The sequence below is a fragment of the Sarcophilus harrisii genome, chromosome 2 (genome assembly GCF_902635505.1).
Source record: "Sarcophilus harrisii chromosome 2, mSarHar1.11, whole genome shotgun sequence".
NCBI lineage: Eukaryota > Metazoa > Chordata > Mammalia > Dasyuromorphia > Dasyuridae > Sarcophilus > Sarcophilus harrisii.
Genome location: NC_045427.1, coordinates 121,806,573 through 121,826,580, shown reverse-complemented (window position 1 = coordinate 121,826,580; position 20,008 = coordinate 121,806,573). Strand labels below are relative to the sequence as shown.

General features: G+C 32.1%; 1 protein-coding gene across 1 annotated transcript in view; it reads right to left on the bottom strand.

The window, feature by feature from the left end:
• The window catches only part of UNC5D (unc-5 netrin receptor D), a 385,851-nt gene that overhangs the window by 41,220 nt on the left and 324,623 nt on the right, over positions 1–20,008 (bottom strand). Inside the window, exons 15-16 of the mRNA XM_031949254.1 lie at positions 10,631–10,780; positions 577–741 (exon numbers count right to left, since the gene is read on the bottom strand). Of these exons, the coding sequence (XP_031805114.1) occupies positions 577–741; positions 10,631–10,780 (315 nt within the window). The remainder of the gene's footprint in view (positions 1–576; positions 742–10,630; positions 10,781–20,008) is intronic.

The following is a 20,008-nucleotide window of genomic DNA, read 5'->3' as shown; positions in this document are numbered from 1 at the left end:
GATGATTTAATGAGTGTGTACCTGTTTTTATCAACAGTAAAAGTCTTCACAGGTTGAAAATGTTCTTGTGTTGGTGATAATAAATATAAAGGATAGAGAGCTAGCCTCAAATTCAACCCTAGCTTGAGTCCTGATTTTGACACATGACCTGACTATATTTGTAGTGTTCACCTTCTAAGATTCTAAATTGCAGAGAAGGGGTGCCAAATTGCAGTAGGAGAGGAACTTTCTTCACATGACAGTTTGTTTCCCTATGTTGGTGAAATTTCAGGTCCAGTACCTATCCATTTCTGTATTATTGTTGTTGCTGGTGTTATTACTGCATAATCCTAGGAAAGTCACTCAATTGATTACCTCAATTTCCTCAACTATAAAATGGTTATAACAATAATAATACCAATGTCACATTTTGATCTTTGTAAAGATCAAACGAGATAATATTTGGAAAATCATTTAAGCAGTAGCTACCCATAGAGTAAATGCTAAATAAATGTTCATTTTCTTTCCATCATCATCCTTTTTATTATTACAAATATCATAAGTCCAAGGACGAAACAACGACGGCCAATATCTTACCTCTAGGATAGATGTCTGCACTTGGAGGATTTGTTCATGGCCTTTGAGCTGCCGGATGCATATCTTGCATGACAGCTGGGTGGTGGTGGGAGTGTAGCGCTCCAGGGAGAAGGCACAGTGCAGGGGTTGTCGGTTACTGCACCACACCCGAGAAAATGGGACTTCCTGCAGGCGAGATGGAAAAAAGAGGGGGCAAATGACATGTGGACCCATTGGACATGAGCAGAGAACAGGAAAAATAATGGCAACTATAATAATGATGGCAGCAAAGATAATTACATACATGCCTTTGATGGAATTGTTTTTGAAATAATGTTCAAGCATATGCCAAGTAGCACAAAACTAATTAATGTCAATTCCAATTGGTACTATTAGTATTCCAAGGCTACCACAAGCTCGAGTTTTACTCTGTAGCACAAATGATTAGGAGAAAAACCCTCCATAAAGAATCACCTTTTTCTCTTCCATAAATGCTTCCTTTGAAAGGACTATAAGAACCTCTATCCCAGGACTATGGTTATAGGATTCCTGAACTTAGGGTAGTACGGCATTTCTTTCACTTCAAAACAAAAGGCAGTGAAAAAATAGTTGGATCTGTCATAAAAGAACTGAGTTCAAATCTTCATTCTACTATTTGCTATCTACGTGCTCTCAGGTAAGTATATCTCTGAGCCTTGATTTTCTTTTCTAACAAATTAAAGACCCATATAGGATGATTTCTAAGGCCTCTTCCAGCTCTGAATACAATGATCTTCACAAACATGCATCATATATAGACCACCCTTATTGCGTGTGTATCATTAACAACTAATATCAATTCATAGGCAGTACAACTAAAAAAAGAGCTATTACAAAGTTATACTATTGGACATTACAAACTCACACTTAAACATGTCCATGCACAACAAATACAAATTACTCCAATTTCATCCAGATATATAAAACTCTCAACTCCTCCTTCTCTTCCTCATAATCTTCCCAATAGTGTTCAGAGTGTAATCAGTCATGAAGAATAAAACACCAAGATGGATCTCTGAGCTCTATAAACATTTAGAACCTATTGGACCAAGTCCAGAGATGAGATTTGCAGTGATCTCATGCATCCATTCTTCCTTCACAAATTGAAACAAGCTACTTCTCCTACCTTCACTTCTCCTTACAAGGTTTAATAGAATCTTGTTTAATCATGTTGAAATTTGTAATAGAAGAGCAGAAAGGTACACATAGTCTAGCATACCCACTAGTACTGGAGAAGACAGATTTTCAAGGATTTGCAGAAATGTCAGGTAGGATCCTATAATTTTAGAGAGAAAGTTACTCCAAAAAGAATGGGGAACTTTGAAGAATGAAATTTTGAGTCACAAAGAATAATCATTTATATAAAGATCAAAATGTGAAGTTGTTTAAAGACATTAATGTGGATGCATAGGAACACACAAGCAAATGAAATTTTTTCAATAAACAGACATATAAAATGTAAATAAGGAAAGCTACAGAATACCAGAATAGAATATTATAAGGATAGTGTCAGGTCTAGAAAGAGAAAGGGGTGTGTGTAAGGATATAGAAATAGTAAATTGAACAGAAGGGATTCAAACCCACAATATCCAATTCTAGAACTAGGACCCTTTCCATTGTACCATATATTGTGGTTAAGTGCTCAATTATCGCTGTCATTATCTAATTTATCTCTTTTAAATGATTTTCTCTTATGTTGTTTCTCTTTCTGTCACACTCTTAAATGAGAAAAAACAAAATAAACACACACAAACAAAACTAGGAAAGAAGAAAAAAAATGTAAGTCAGTCATTTTAGCTTTCTGTGATCAAGCTAGCTATGAAGTATGGATATCCTTTAAATTCAGTTGTTCAGTTTTCTTGTTCCACCTCATATAATCCTATATATTAATTTGCCAGCTTTATATAAACAAGGTCTAAACATACATGTCCAGTTGTACATACACTGATGCTATCTTCACATCAGGTCTCTTATTTTTTGACCATCATTCTGATCTTTCATCCACTGAAAACCTGGATTGTATACCTGGATTTCCTAACTCTGATAGATGAGTTTTTACCTTATATTAATGGGGTCCAGATCGTTACATTTTCTTATCATTGTCTTACTGTTTCCTCTCTCCATCACTCATTTATGTATTCCCTTCTCTAAGTAGAATGCAAGCTCCTTAAGGATAGGGGCTGACTTGCTAGCTGGTATTGGAAACCCTGGAACATGGAAAGAAGCCTAATACATAAAAATCACTTAATAAATGCTCTAACAATAATTGTTCAGTATTTTATCTACACTTGTTACTATTACTGATGCTTCTCTTGTACATCTTAGAGATATTTGTAATTTGTTTTATATATACATATATGTATATATAATGTGTAAATATGCATATATAGATTTATAGCTTAAGTTTTCAAGAAACGGATTCTTCATCTTTCCCTTTTTTATTCATTTCTAATTTTCTCCCTTTTTATTCATTCACCCCATGCCTAACCTATTAGAAGCTCATATCACATTTCATTTAGGCAAATGTAGTAGCATCCTAATCTGTCTCCTTGCATCTAGTCTCTTCTTTCTCTTTGTGGTGACAAAAAATGGAAATTATAAGTATTCCTATCAATGAGGAAATGGTCACATTGTGGTATATGATTGTGATGGAATGCTACTACCATGCTGTAAGAAATTATGAACTCATTGATTTTAGAAAAACATGAATATACTTGCATGAAATAATGAAGAGTGAGATAAACATAACTAAGAACATTGTATATAGTAAAAATACTATTTTAAGAAAAACTTTGAACTATTAAGTCATTTAGGTTATCATAAATAGCTTAATTCACTACAAAGGATTGATGAAGGAAAATGTTATCTGCATCCAGAGAAAGAAGTGATAAATAGAATGAATATATATATATATTAGATGTATATGTATGTATAGAATGAGTTAAATATATATGTTTGTGTGTACATATATATATATATATATATACATATATACATAGTTATAACATCTAACAGTAGTTATCTTTAGGGTAATAGAGAAGGAAGAAGAAAAAAAAGAAATTTATATGATAGATTTATTTTATATTTAAAAGAAAAAGAGTGTTATATTTAATAGATTAGCAGTTTCATGTGCAATAATCTTCTAAATATTCTACTATGCAATGGAAATGCTTGTATTATTTTCTAAATTAAAAATAAAATAAAATAAAAAATTAAAGATTAAAAAATGATATTACCAAGGCATAAGTTTCTTCTACCTCTAAAATGAAATTTAAAAAATAAACAACAACAACAACAACTCATATTTATTATTGAAAATCCTTCACAATCATGCTGCTTTTTATCCTTTTCTGGCTAATGAATATCATTCCATTTTATATATTGTCAATTTGAGTCAACATACCTAGAATGTATTTGCTTTTCACTTCTGGCTCATAGAATGTTCAAATTAAGTTTTACTTTAAGGCTTAACTCAAGTTCTACTTCCTTCATGAGGTCTACCCCATTTTCCCCCATTTTTAGTGCCCTTCCTTTTTTATTTTTAGTGTCCTCTTTTTTGCCTTCATTCTTTCTCTACAAAATCAAAATATTTTGAATATCCTATTTTAAGATAGTATCAAAGGAATTTTCTTTATTGTTGATTGAAGTAGCAGCTGCCAATAGTGATAAACAAAACATTAACAAATAATACAATTAGAGCTGCTGTGATTACTGTTTTTCCAGGGCAATCATCTTTGCTTTCGTTTATTTAAAAATTTAAAAAGAAAAAAAAAAAAGTAGAAAAAGAAGCTCAATGAATTGAAAGGAAATGTGTAGAAAGTAATATGGGAGGACAAAGTGTGGCAAAGTTATGGGTGTTTAAAGTATTCCGGAAATGTTTTCATTTTGATTCCCATTATAATTAGGTTCCTAGCAGATGGAGAGAATGTAAATCATCTCTTAGCAGGAGACAGGCACTGGGTTCTCTAAGATGCAGAGCATGCTGGAAAAGACAGCTGCTTTTATCTTTGTGAGGTGACAGCCTGGCTTTGTATTTCTCTGGCTTAATGCATATTTTGAAAATATTTTATTGTACATTATGTATAACATATTCTCTGCACTAAATGACCCTCTTATCCCCTCCAAGAAGGGATCAAATGAAACATGATTAAAGTAGATATAAGGTTCCAGCAAATCTGTTGAGAATAATGTGATTCTCTTTCCAGAGGAGGGTTCTGACTTTTGGGCATTCCTTTCTTATTTATTTCCTGTTTATTCTGTATGTAGCTTCCTTTTATATATTTGTTTGTTGTCTCTAGCATTAGATTGTAAGGTCCTTGAGAACAGGATCTGTTTTTGGCTTCTTTTTGTATTACTAGTGCTTAATGTAATGCCTGGCACATAGGTACTTATTAAATGAATTGATTGATTAAAGGTAGCAATATGTCTATTTCTGGTGGTGAACATGGAGTGTTGAAACAGCATTTGCTCAGCAGCATTCTATATCCTCCATGATCTTCTCTTGGCAAATACATATGGACAGAGAGGACAAGCAAAAGTAACTAAAACTTAAAATATATGAATTATTGCCTAATTTGAGCTCATAGATATCTCTGAGTTGCTAGAATAAAACTAAGCTATAATATGCCTCTGAATAGGTATAACTAATTAAAGAGAAATAGGCAAAAGTGTTACGAGGACAGCATGTAATATTATAATGGAACATCAACTTATGGAAGGAAATAAAAAAAGAGCTAGAGGAGTAAATGTATTGGAAATATAATAGGTAAAGATCAGTGTTGGGAGAAATAGGAGCTGATTCATTATTGGTGTAAACTCCTAGATGACTTGATGAGAAAGAAAAAAAATAATGAGTTGGGGAAACAGTTCACGTCTGGCACAGGGGTAGGATAAGGCAATGATAAGAAACTTCAATTATTCAAACATAAGCTAGAACACATTGGAGAAAACAGAAAAGCAAAAATCTCATTTACATATCCTAATGATAATACTATTCTTTAAATAGGGAAAAAGGGGAAAGAATTAATAAAGGGGAATTTTATACTGTATTTTGCTATTTTTGCTGTGGGAGAAAAGACAGGGCATTAGAGAGAGCAGAGAATCAAGCAGAAGAAAATCAGAATTTGTGATAGAGATACAGAAGAAAGCTAGTTTGTTTGGTATGTACCGTAAGTATTGAGAAAGAGATTTCACTTGTTCTGTTCCATTATTAGGATAGGTAAATTCCCATAGGTTTTACAATGGAAGTCTGATCAGGAAGGATGAGTAACTTAGAAAAATGATGTTCTTAATACATAAAGGAAAACTTCAATGAAGAGGGAAAAATAGGTATTAAATCAAATAGATCATTTGGGTACACTGGTTACACCAATTAACTTAGATTTTTCTTTTCAATTTTATATATGTATATTTATATGTGTGTGTGTATGTGTGTGATAGAGAGACAGGGACAGAGAAACAGAGAATAGAGTAGTAGTGCAATGGAAAATAGATAGAGCACCAGGTCTGTAATCAAGTAGACCTGAGTTTAAATCTGACCTTAGACACTTGTGTGTTCCTGGGTAAGTCACTTAATTTGTTTACTTCATTATCCTCATCTGTAAAATGAGCTGGAGAAGGGAAATGGCAAATCATTCCAATATTTTTGTTTTTTTTTCCAATATCTTTGTTAAGCAAATCCCAAATGGTGTTATGAAGAAGTGGACATAACTGAAGCGGCTTAATAAAAAAAATGGAAGATGGAAGCAATGATAAGTAATAGGGGATAAAACAAACATGGCTATATCAAGATGGGAAATACCAGATTATCATTTCATTTTTTGTAAGTTATTGAATTAGTAGGTTCCGACAAGTGCTCAAAATAAAGTGTAGCTAGGTTTTAGTAAAGTATTTGATAAAATGTATCATGCTCTTTCAGTGGAAACAATGGAGAAATATGGACTAAATGTATTTGAAACTGGTTGAATATTTGGACTCAAAGAATAGATATTAACTGTTCAGTATCAGATTTTTAGGAGTTCTCCAGTAGAGTGATATGGGATCTGTTCTTGGCCTTGTGCTATCTGACCTTTTTATTGATAACTAGAACAAATATCCATTAACTTTGCAGACAACACAAAGGTGGGAGGAATTTCTAACTCATTGGATTACAGAACTGGGATCCAAAAAAGATTTTAGGTTAGAACACTAGGCTAAGTCCAATAAAATAAAATCCAAAAGGGATGAAATATCACTCTTGGAATTAAAAATAATAAAATCACAGTCAATCATGGAGAATACATTTTTAGTCTGCAGTTTTTCCAAAAAACATAATGAGGTTCTAATGGACTAAAAGTTTAATATGAGTCAGTAATGTGATATGGAAACTAAAAATCATTAAGGTCGGCTTCATTAAATGAAGTATAGCTTCTAGGCATAGAAGAGTGATAGTCTCATTTTATTTTATTCTGATAAAACCACATTCTATTTTGCAAAAGGGAGTTGATAAACTGGACAATATCCAAATATACTATATCTATATATATCTATAGGAGATTATATTGGTCTATAACATATGGAGACCGATTAAGGGGGCAAAATATATATATATATATTTCATTAAATACTTGACAGGGGATTACACTTGTTGTTTTATCCCACAGGGCAAACTATAGTAAGAGCAATGAGTAGAAACAGCAGAGTCAAATTTAGGCCCTTGTTAAGTAAAAAGTTCCAAATATTAGATTTATCCAAAAGTGTAGTAGACCTTCTTGGGAGAAGTTGTTTTCCTCATTTGATGAGAGACTAGATGATCTCATGTTAGGGGAATTACAATAGGGAATATTTTTATATGTGGTTTGTATTGAAGTCTCTTCTAGTTCTAAATTATATGATTCAGTAGATTTGAAATTAGATGATTAAAGTTCATTCTAGATGTAAATCATAAGATCCTGGGAACCTCCAATTTTTTCATCTTCTCTCTAAGAACTTGAATAACAATGTACTCTGTCCCAAAGAGTTACTGTGTAAATGTTCCACCAGCTCTGAAGTTGCCTGGTCTCCTGTTCTTCAAACCCTCCTTAGAATTCTTGGCCTGAATATTTTCCAAGTAGATAGCAATATTGTTTATCTTTAGGGCCATCTTTGGTTTCCCAGGGGCTTCTGATTAGTGACAGATCAAACTTTTTATTTTCTCAGCATTCTTCTAGTCATATATATATATATATATATATATATATATATATATAAGCTTGGAACATAGTAAATGTTCTTTTTTTTTTATTCATTCATTCACTCTTTTTTTATTCTTCCCAAAAAAAGACCTTAGTTTATTTTTGGCTTTTGACATTTAGGCTATCTAGCTATCGGAGAATTATTTATTCTCTTTGATAATAAGATTATTCAATTGTAAATGGAGATAATTTATTTATTTGTCTTTATCGATTTCTTTGTTAGGTCAAATGAGATAACAGTTGTCTGTGAACTTAAGTAAAATATAAGTGGTAGAAACTAGTCAGCTGAAAGGGAAGGGAAGATCTATTTAATAAATGCATAAGAATTTAAGAATCTGTATTTGTTGTCTTCTGTTTCTTCATGAACTCAGTTACAAATAATTAAGCTTTTAAGAAAAAAAAATTACCATTATGCATAAGGCTTTTGCCCAGTGCTTATAAACTATATGTACTATAGTACATAAGACTATAGTCTTCACAAGGTTGGTTTGAAGGCAGTACTTTATAAACCTTCAAGAACCATAAACTTGAGAGTATGAGTTATTATTATTTGCTATTATCATCATTGTTATTGAGAGTTTTTAATTTTTTAATTTTTATTTTTTTATGCAGATCTCTAATTGCATCAATATGGGGAATTTCTTGAGTGGAAATGAACTCCACTAAACCAGATTGTCCATCTATTTGTAATTAATAGTCTCAGAGAGTTTTCAAGGACACTGAGACATTAAGTGACTTGTGTATAAATTAGGTTAAAAGCAATAAGCACATGGATTTCCTACAGAAAGTGTTCTATGATTTCCTAATGTTAGAAGTAGATACTATATAGGTGTAAAGGCCACAATAACATGAAGGCTGATACAAGCTGAGATTTCCCAAAGCTGAGATGCCCTCCAGAAATTGATTAAATGAAGATTATATGACTGAGGTAAAGGTAGAAGGAGAGTGAAGATGAATATGCTGGAGCATCAGGACCCCCCCAAAAAAATATAGTGAAAATGAAATCTTAGGACATGGCTCTTGTGCTTAAAAAGTCAAATTATGGCTCAGCCCTCCAAAGGAGATATCTATAATTTTAAATATAAGTATTTATACCTGCTCATTATCAGCCCCTAGATTTCTTTATTCTGGTTGTAAACATATGTGGAGCAGCTTTGCAAAGGTCTGATTTTTTGGCTTTGAGTGTCGCTTCTAAATTTAGCAAGCTTTTGCATCCTCCTACTTTTTTTTTTAAAGAGAGAACTTTAAAAAAAAACAAAACACCTCTATTCTCCATTATGGCTTAAATACTGTTACAAGGTACTGGTTCTCTTCTCAGAATTTTAACTCTAAGCATTAAACTTCATAGTTACTTTGGACTGATTCATTCATATTAGCTCCAGTGACATATGGCCCTTATAACCTATAAAAATTAATACAGAAGGATGTGTATGACTATCAAGACTTGTTTTAACAATACCCTGAAGTTCGATTAGGAACAGAAATTCTGAATAATGCTTACAGAGAGCAGAGACATCCAGGTCTCATACTCCACAAATAATACATTTATTCACAGAAAACTATTGTTCTAAAAGGAAATGTGCTGATCCATTAAAAAAATATTCTAGGCTAAATTTGTTCTCGATGCTTTGAATACACTAAGAATTCATGATAAGGTGACAATTTCCCAAGTAATTTATGATGTCTATAGAAATAAACAGAAAATAAACTTTGTATTTGGCAAATTGTCAAATATGGAAATATTAAATTTGATACATTCAGAAAGTGAAGGGTTCACCTTTCTTGTGAATCTCACCACCCAGGCAGAGTTTTCTCTTCATGGTTCAGTCTGTTTTTACTCTGACAAGTTGGCATAGCTTGTACATGATTTAGGAAAAGGAATGATATGAAAAATGAAAACATAGCCGAAGCACTGTGCCATGTGGGTAATGGTGAAAGGCATAGCCAAGAGATCAGAAGTCTTTATGTGACACCAGTTTAGCAGTACCCAAATAAGTCTGCTTGAGACATTCTGTTTTAAGGATATATGACTGTCAGGCTCCCTGATACTTTGAAGTGATTCTAATGATCATTTTTTGGAGTTTCTTGATATTTATTAGCATGTTCATTAGATGAGAGGGGGCATTTCATGTGAAATAACTTTCATACTAAGCAGCTTTTCAATATGATATGAAGTTATATCATGTATATCCTGTGTAGCTTAGACCCTTCCCAGAATCTGTTCTAAGAGGAGTCTCAATGAAAACTAATGTATTTACATCTCTAGTTCTTTCACTGGACAGTACAAGACTAGAAAATGACCTGCTCCCTCTTAGTTCCTTTGATTTATTCCTTCCTCCATTGCTTATTTCACATGACAGCAAACCTTTCAAAAGTTTGACATGATATCTATTGTTTCCCACCCAAAGAAAGCAGAATAGTCATTACTTGGACTCATGACTACATCAGTATTCTTTCTCAACTCTTCAGTAAAGCTACGATAGATAGATGGATAGATAGATTACAAAACATCTCACTATTAGATACGTTGACATGTGAATTGAAATGTAGTAGCAAATTCAACCAGAGGGTGGGGGATGTTTTATCTGACAACCGCTTTTTTAATGCATTTACTGCCTCTGAATTTATAACACTTTTTTTTTCCTGCTATGTCTCTAAAATTGGTACATTTCCAGGACAGTGTTGAGATTAAACCCACACCTTTGATAAGGTGACAGAGTAAGGACAGAGTGGATCAAGGGGATCTTTGTCGAGATTTTGTTAATGTTTTTGTTGGTCAATATATAATAGCTTGTGTTATACAAAACAAAACAAGTAGTAAGTACCTGGCATGCAGTAAATGGTTTAATTCTCCAAAGGAAAGGGGGGATATCGAGGACAGAGATCTGAAGACTAAATGTATTTCCTTTGAAATGCAGCAACTTTGGTTCTTCCAGTAGCTGGCCCCCTTGATGCCTTTCATCTGAAACCACTTCCTATGAGAGAGAGAGAGAGAGAGAGAGAGAGAGAGAGAGAGAGAGAGAGGAGGGAAAGGGAGATGAAGAAGGAAGGAGGGAGGCAGAGAGAAAGAGAAAGAATGAACAATTTAATTTCATAAGCATTTTTCATTGATAAATTTTTATACCAACTGTCATGACGAGCAGAAAGAGAATGGAAACATGCTCCTTAGACATCTATACCTAAACTAAAGTCTGACTAAATTCAAAACACTGACAATTGTGTCTAATAGACAAAAGCAATAGTAATAATGGTCAATAATTGCCCATTCCACAATAATAACTTCCTTTGCCAAGGATGATTCCTTTTTTGTTTGCTTGTTTAAGTCAATCACTGTTATTATTAAAGATACTGGAACTCAAGAATTCTCAATAATGTAGATATATTTCTGTAAGTAACATTGGATTTCACTTAATAATAGTGACAGTTCTAATCAACACTTTCATGTTAATATGTTTATTTAACTTATGTGTGTTGATAAAGAGAATCTTCTCATTTATAATTCCCCTATATCAATGAAATCATGTCTACTCCCTATTTCTATTATTGTTAATATATTTATATGTATATACATATATATTTATACACACATGCATAAATATATTGTGTTAATAGGCTGTAATATCTTTTTAGGACTACACAGATTGTGTAGTGATTAATGGTCATTTTGGGGAAGAAAAATTATAACATTTGCAAATCTTTACATATTTGCATATGTTTACAAAAGGCAGTAAATCAATAAGAATAAAAGAAATAATTATTTCTGTAGCCAGTTTTTAACTTAGTTAGAAACAGAAAATATATTTTCCCTAGAAAGGTAAAGTAAAATATAAATATAGTCATCATGTTCACATGTATTTTTCACTTAAGGAAGGAAGTAGGAAGGACATTATTTTATGTCTATGATACATTCACATACATTCGGACATAGCACAGGCAACATACAAATTGTTATTTGCTAACTTCTCTAGAGCTGTTCTTGGCCCATCAGGGGAGACTGAAGAGGTATGAGATGTTTGCTATGACACTAAGTGCCTTAAACTGTGTGGTTTTGATTAAAAGTAGCATAGGGCACTAGTGATCTTTTAAAAACAGTGTTTTAGTGCTACTTTAATTTGTATCCTATATTTGGCTGAAAACTGTGGGCTGAATCAGAAAAACACGTCATAGAGTTAAATATCCTTAATGTTTGGCCAGTTGAAGGATATCAGAACATTGCAAGTCTGATTTGTACTGCGATTGAAATTTCCTTGGCAACATAACTTGAAGAAATCTTCTAATCATCTTAGCAGTTAGATAATGCAGTGGCTAGTGCTCAATACCTAAAGACTTGAAGACTTGAGTTCCAATTCAGTCATAAATACATATTCTATATGATCTTGAGCAAGTCACTTAACCCCTATCTGTTTCATTTTCCTTACCAGTAAAATGTAGATAATAATAGCATCTGCCTCCTAGAGTTCTTGTAAGGGTCAAGTAAGATAACATTTGTCAAGTATTTAACAAACCTCAAAATGCTACATAAATGCTAGTCATTTTTTTAAAAAGGTAATAACTTCAAAATCTCTCAATACCTTTATACAATATACAGGACATTTAAAAATACAAACAAAATGTTATTATTTAAATTTTTAAAATTATTTATCTTATATTCAAACACAAAATAGGAAAAGAAAAACAACAACATTGCCATGTGCACAGCAGAACATGAGAGGATTCAAAATATAAAGGAAAAAATTTCCTTTTCAAGAAACCCCATATAGTAAATATCACACATTGTCAAAGCTGTCCATCTTTTCTTTGTTTTCTTGTAGGTTCTCTTTTTATCTTTGCTATATACTTTTTCCTTTATTCTCCTCCCCACTAATAAGGCTACAATTAAGTGCGGAGATTTCTCACTCACACATATACACAAGACCTTTATGTATATATGTGTCTATCCATAATACACACATGTATAATACATATATATATATATACAATACTTATATATACATACATGCATAAATATAGACATATTTATAATCACACACATACATATACACATATACATTCATATGCATCTATGTAAGATCATATTATGTTCATTTGTCTTCTGTTTCTCTGAAAATTTAAAAAAAAAACCTTCCTTCATAAACCCAAGTTTTTCCATATTTTTCTAAATCTATCAACTTATCATTTTCTATACCACAGCAATATTCCAAATTTATACCATCTAGTTATTTTAAGTAGTCTAAAATAACATTGATTAATATGGCAGACATTATTTAATTTCCCTATTTTTTCCTCTTTTGATTAAATCTATCTTAGCTTTAATTTTTTCTGAGATCATGATTATTACCACTTCTTTTTTATACAATAAATTCTACTCATGATTTTTGTTTTATGTTTGTGTGTATTTTTTATTTCTTATCCCTCCTAACTTCTTTGCTTTACTTGTACCTGCTATATTGCCCTCCTATTACTTAATCTACCCACTTTCCAATAATTTCTCCTTTATCCTTTCCCCTCACCCTTGTCCCTTGCCCTCTTGTTTCTACCTGAATTTAGAAGACTTTTATAGCTTCCAAATACCTATGTTATTTATGTTATATATGTTATAAAATATAGTCTGTCCTTGTTAAGTCCCTTTTAATTAGCCTTTGATGCTTACCTTATATTTCTCTTGGATCTTCTATGCCAAAATTTCTATTAAGTTCAGGTCTTTTTGCAACAAGTCCGGAAACTCTCTAAATTCATTTAATATTTATTTTTTTCTCATTCAGGATTATGCTTAACTTTTCTGGGTATGACATTTTTTGGCTGCAAACCCAGTTCTTTTTCACTAATATACGGGGTTCTAAGACCTGTGGTTGTTTAATGTAGACACTGCTTGGTTTTGTGTGACTCTAACTGTGGCTCCATCATATTTGAATTATTTATTTTTCTTGTTGCTTATAATATTTTCTCCTTGACCTGAGAATTTCAGAATGTGGCTATGATATTCCTGTAAGTTTTCCTCATAGGATCTCTTAAAAGTAGTGACTGGTGATTTTTTTTCCCTATTTTTACTTTTCCTTGTTGTTCTAATACTTTAGGAAATTTTTAATTATTTCTTGTGTTATTATATTACATATATTATATATATTCTTTGATTATAGCTTTTAAGTAGCCTAATTCTTATGTTTTGTTGATCTGTTCTACAGATCAATTGTTTTTCTTACAAATGTTTCAATTCTCTTCTATTTTTTCATTCTTTATATTTTATTATTTACTGGTTTCTTATAACTTTGCTGACTTTCCCTTGCCCAGTTCTAATTTTTCAATGAGTCATTTTCTTCTTTAAGATTCTGGATCTCCTTTTCTACTTGGTTGACTTTTTTTTTTTTTAATAATCTTGTTTTTCTTGGATTTAAAAAAAATTCTCATTCTCTTTAAGTCATAGTCAAATTCTAGGTACCATGATTTTGTTATCTTATCCCATTCATTGCTTAGTATCAGAAAATTTATGACCAAATAATTTCCATATAATCATAAAAATAAAAAATAGAATATGGAAGTTGAAATGATTTTTAAAATTATATAATCTTCATATTTAAAATGAACAAAATAATGAAAATGTATACTATAGATATTTGTATGCATATATCCTATATAGATATATGTAAATATCTTTCATTTTTCCACATATATTGTTGATTTTCACATATTAGCATTTTACTTGAGGATTTGAGGCCTAAGAAATGTCAATTTACATACCTGGAAGATTAATCTTGCTTAGTCTTTTTTTTTTCATTGCACCACAATTTCAGACCAAAGAGAACTTCACATCTATTTATTTATCTACTTATAGACTATTACTTATTGTTCCCTTTTGAAAGTCAGCCAAAGATGTGCCAGTTTTCTTAATATCATAAAAGGCATTATTCTCCAATTCTCTAATTCAATCTTGATGTTAACTCTAATCTTGATGAATTTTACAAATAATCAGTGAGTATTTACTTTACATAAGATGCTGAGGTCACAAAAGCAAAAATGGCACAGATTTTGCTGGAGTAGTTTAAATTTCCTATTAAATATATGTACATTAAAATCATTTTTTTACTACTGTTGATCCCATTGAAATTCATAGCTAGAATGCAGTAGAACTGGACTTCTGACTAGTATTACAAAATAATAGGAAGAGGAATTTTTCTTAACATTTATAATATACATAAAACATATACATATATAGATATAGATTCAGGTATAGATATAGATATAGATAAGATTTCTGGTATCAACATATTTAGTTGCATGAACCTTAAAAAACCTTCTAGAGAATTTTATGGAAGTAATGGTATATACCTTTAGGTACAATTATATTTAGAAAGCCTTTATTGAACATATATTGCAAGGTAGTATGGAAGAGATGCTAGCTCAGAAGAGAGAAAAGAAAACTAAGACTAAAAACTGGATGGAAAACTCTCAAGTTTGAGACATCCTAAACTTAAGATTTCTGAAAATGGATCTTCTAAAGAAGGAAGGGTATTTACTGATGTAGAATACTCCTCAAAAAAAGTAAAAGAGTATTTGCATAATTCAGTAAGCTACTCAATGAAAAAAAAAAAAAAAGAGAGAGAGAGAAACTTGAATAGTGAAGAAGAATATGAACCATAGAGGGGTATTGTTAGTCTTGGGAAAGCGGTGTAGGATTGAGGTGAAGGGAGCAAAATTTCACCAGAATGTTAAAGGGTTGTTGTCACTGTGGGAAATGATTGTCTACTTAAGTGCCCTGTGTATTTTCATAAAGCAGTGAGTGTTCAGCCTGGAGTTAGGAAGACCTAAGTTCAAAGTTAGTCTCAGAAACTTACTTATTATGTGACTTTGAGCAAGTCACTTATCTCTGCCTCAGTTCTTCCTGTAAAATGAGCTGGAAAAATAAATGGCAAACCACTCTAAGTAATTTTTCCAAGAAAACCCCAAATAAGGTCACAGAGTCAGATGTAATAATCAACTGAACAACAAATGTGTTTTTTGTACCAGTGTTTGGATTGTTATAGGATTCTCATGTCTTCTGTATTTATATGGGATAAAAATTGAATTGTATTTGGTGTGTGTTTGGTTTCTTAGTGATTGAGGAGAAGCTAGGGATTCCATTTAGCTTTAGTTGAGAAAACAGACATAGACTTCCTTGAATATATTATGAAAAAATTTCCAGAACAATTCCAGCTGGTAAAATACCAAATAGTAAATTCTTCTCTTAAAGCCCCTAGGATCAAACATGGATTTATGTGGGCCCAAAATTTTAGAAGTAAGGGAAGAAAGGAATCTTGACCATGGGTTAAAATGATATCTTACATTTATATAGTGACTTAAGTTCTTTTTTTTAGTACTTTATTCATAGCAAAAGTGAAAAATGAATAAATGCAAAAATAATGACCTGAGCTGTCATCATTTCCTATAAAATTTTAATAGATACAAAGGTCACCACACAGAAGAGACCATAAGAACCTAGAAACCTTCTTGGCAAGCAAGCATTTAATATTTTTGCCAAGTAGAGAGAAATGGTAGCCAAGGGCAGTAGTGCCTCAGAATACAAACTCACTTGTAAAGTGTTAGAAAGGATCAGTGAATTTATTAATCAATTAATCAGGATTTATTAAATGTCTATCCCATTCTTCACCCGGGATTTCCCTACAGCAATGAAATTAAGAGTCCTTTCCCTATTCTTATATCTACTATGGTCCAAGTACCATGCTAAATATTGGGGATCCAAAGGCAACTGTGGTAAAAGATCATAAAATATGAGTGATGATAAATATTTATCAACCAGGTCTTGGTTGGGGTGGCAGTTAGGGGAGAGGTAGCACAATATACTTCTAAGTTTAATTTGCATATTAATGTTTTCTTCATCATTTTTGTCTAGAAAATTAGGAAAACAATTCCAGTGTGGGACATTTGCTTATTTCTGAGGTATAAATACTCACAATGAATATTTACCAAATGGTACTTGAGCAGATATGGGTTAGATTTAGAGTATTCCTGGACTCTTGTACAGTGATCATTTCCATATAAAGACCCTCCCCATCATGGTTTCTATATACCATGGGTGAGCATAATAAATTAAATGGGAATTTGGGAGGAGTTTTGTGAAAGACTTATACAACATGCTAAAGCCAGTAGATGACATACAGCTTGTGACTAAATGTTTAGCCCAAAGTTTACAATGAGTACTGTAAACACCCCATAAAAGGGGAAAAAAAAATTAAAAAATAAAAACTTCTTTGGTACAAAGGAAGGACCAAAAAAATTTACGTGGATTTTCTAGATTGTATGCTTCATAATGTAGAAGGGAAAGGTGTATTACTAGCAAAGCATTTAAATTACTTTCTCTTTGATGAAAGCCTGATCCCATCTTTCTGAAAAGAAAATGTAACATATTTTTTACCAAAAGATAAGAATACTATGAACTACTTTAAATATAGGTCAGTTATTTGATTATATATTTTAAGAAAAGTATTTATAGTTTGTTTTACTCTAAAAATTTAAAAACACATACCTTATCTCAGTGAATTTATATTCTGTAGCATAAGTTATAGGAAAAGCTATAATTTTGTGTATCAAAGAAGTCACAGACTAGATAAGTGGTTTTGAAAAAAAAATTAATCACAAATCCTGATCAGATTTTCTTTAAGAACATGAATCTGCAATATGATTATATTTACCTATTTATACATTATTTAAATCTACTAATAAGCTAATATTTACTTTTTCCATAATTCCATAAATATATATTTATACATATATATAAATATATACAAATTTCTATGAAAGAAATTTTGAAAGGATTAAATTAAAGACAAAATAATATTTCATTCTTGATTCTTGATTTAGTAGGAAGCCACTGGTCTTTAATGAATTGGTTAGTGATAAGGTCAGAAGATAGTTTGAAGCGGGTTAAAGACTTGAGGAAGTGAGCCCCATATGGAGATTGTTATAAGAGTCTAGGTGAAAGATGATGAGGCAGTAGACTGATTTCAGAAGGGCCAGGAGAGATTTAACAGGAATTGATGCCATGTGAAGTGAGCAGAACCAAGAGAACATTGTACACAGCAACAACATGATTTCATGATCATCAACTCTGATGGTTGTGGCTCTTTTCAACACTGAAGTGATTCAGGCCAATTCCAATAGATTTGTGATGGGGAGAACCATCTGCACCCAGAGAGGGAACTCTGGGGACTGAATGTGGATCATAATATTATTTTCAGCACTTTTTTATGCTGTTGTTTGCTTGCTTGTTTTTATTTTTCTCATTTTTCCCCTTTCGACCTGATTTTTCTTGCACAGCATGATAAATGTGGAAATATTAGAATTACACATGTTTAATCTATATTGGATTACTTGTTGCTTAGGAGAGGGAAAAGGTAGGGAGGGACCAGGAAAAATTTAGAACAAAAGGTTTTTCAAAAGTAAATGTTGACAAGTATCTTTGCATGTTATTTTGAAAAATTAAAAGCTATTATTGCTTTAAAAAAAAGAAAGATGAAAAGGGCCTGGTTACTGAGATAAAAAGTGTGAGACAGATGTGATACACGTGATAGAGATACAAATTTGAAAGTTGATTGGACAAGATAGAAAGTTAGAAATGTAGGATGATGCTAATAATATGAACAAGGATGTTTATATTATCTACTGTATGAGGTCAGTCTGTGACATTAATATCAAAGTATCCAAGCCGAACCATCTTGTTTGCTTCCCTCTGCCAGAATGGAGCTCTTACTTCCAAAAGAGTCCTTTCACAGTCAGTGGTGATGGGAATGGTTTTAGTGATAAATATGGTGAAAGAAGGATGAATTTTACCAATGATACTTTACGCTGATGCTTCTGTGGGAATTTTGATAGTTTATAATTGATGCTAGGAGCATTAATTCTAGACTCATAAGTGGGATAATGGGAGTTTAGAGAGCAAGGGATGGAAACTGTAGGAGACTATCTCTAACATAATGCTTGTTATCTGCTATGTAAGAGTTATTGTGAAAATGGTTAGGACAAGACCACTTCTTCCTCCTCAATCCCCATTTTATATTTTTAAAAAAATAATATATATTTTGGGGGATTAGGCCATAACTACACACTTTAGAGAGTGGCCTAAATAACTGTCAGGGTCCCAGACTCATGCTCCATTTTACATAAATTCCAACTCTAGCACCAAGGGCTAAAGTGAATATAAAAATAAATCAGATTACAAGTATCTTAAAAATTAGAGAATGCCAACTCCTTCTTGGCTTTGAAGGACTTCCTGGTCTTAGTAGTGAAGAGAAAATCATTCTCTAATGGGATCAGGTCCATCTTTAAGGCTAGATAAGATATCTGGGGTTGCACAGAAAGCATTAAATGGAGAAGATATGAGATAAGGAAGAATGATGAAGTTGGAGGAGAGTTATAGGTGATAAAAAGGAGAAATAAAATGATTGCTTGGAAGATAATGTGGCTGCTAAGTGAAATAGCATTCATATCCAAATTTTCAGACTAATTTTGGTCCCCATTTTCCAGGCATTTGGTGTTAGGGGGAAGATGGGTATCTCTAAAGCTAGTATTGCCTTTCGCGAGGTTTCCTATCTTAAAAAAAAATGTGCTACTACTTGAGATTCTATGCCTAACTTCTCCTTGTTTATTCAGTTCAAATATGGACATCTGAATTATTGAAATTAGAAGCTGAAACCAATAACAGCCTTGTGATTGGCAGGGTGAACAGTAACAAACATTGAAGCTTTGCTTTTTAAAACCTCTCTGGGCAAAACCTGATTACTTTCAAGAAACCTGGACAGCAGAACCTTATTTTTGGTAACCTCACCAAGCTCTTCACATTGATTGAATGAGAGATGGACATGGATATTAGAACTTGCTTTGGGGAGGTTGAAATAGCCAAGGTTAATTTACATATTTATAAGACAAAACTATTTCAACTCTTAAAAAAAACACACACAACAAAATATTATGTTGCCATGGTGTTTTTTTTTCCCTTAAATGAGTTACCTGAACAGTATTTTCCAAGGTTGCATTATTGATAAACACAAGAAACGTATCTCTAGGAAATCCTTTGAAATTAGATTCTAAATCCACATTAATTCCAAGTAAGTAATGAATATCAAGAGGCATGGCTAGGAGTATAAGAGATGGATGACAGAATCTAGTTATTCTTTTATAAGACAGGGTGAGTGTCTAATTCCTTGACACTAGTA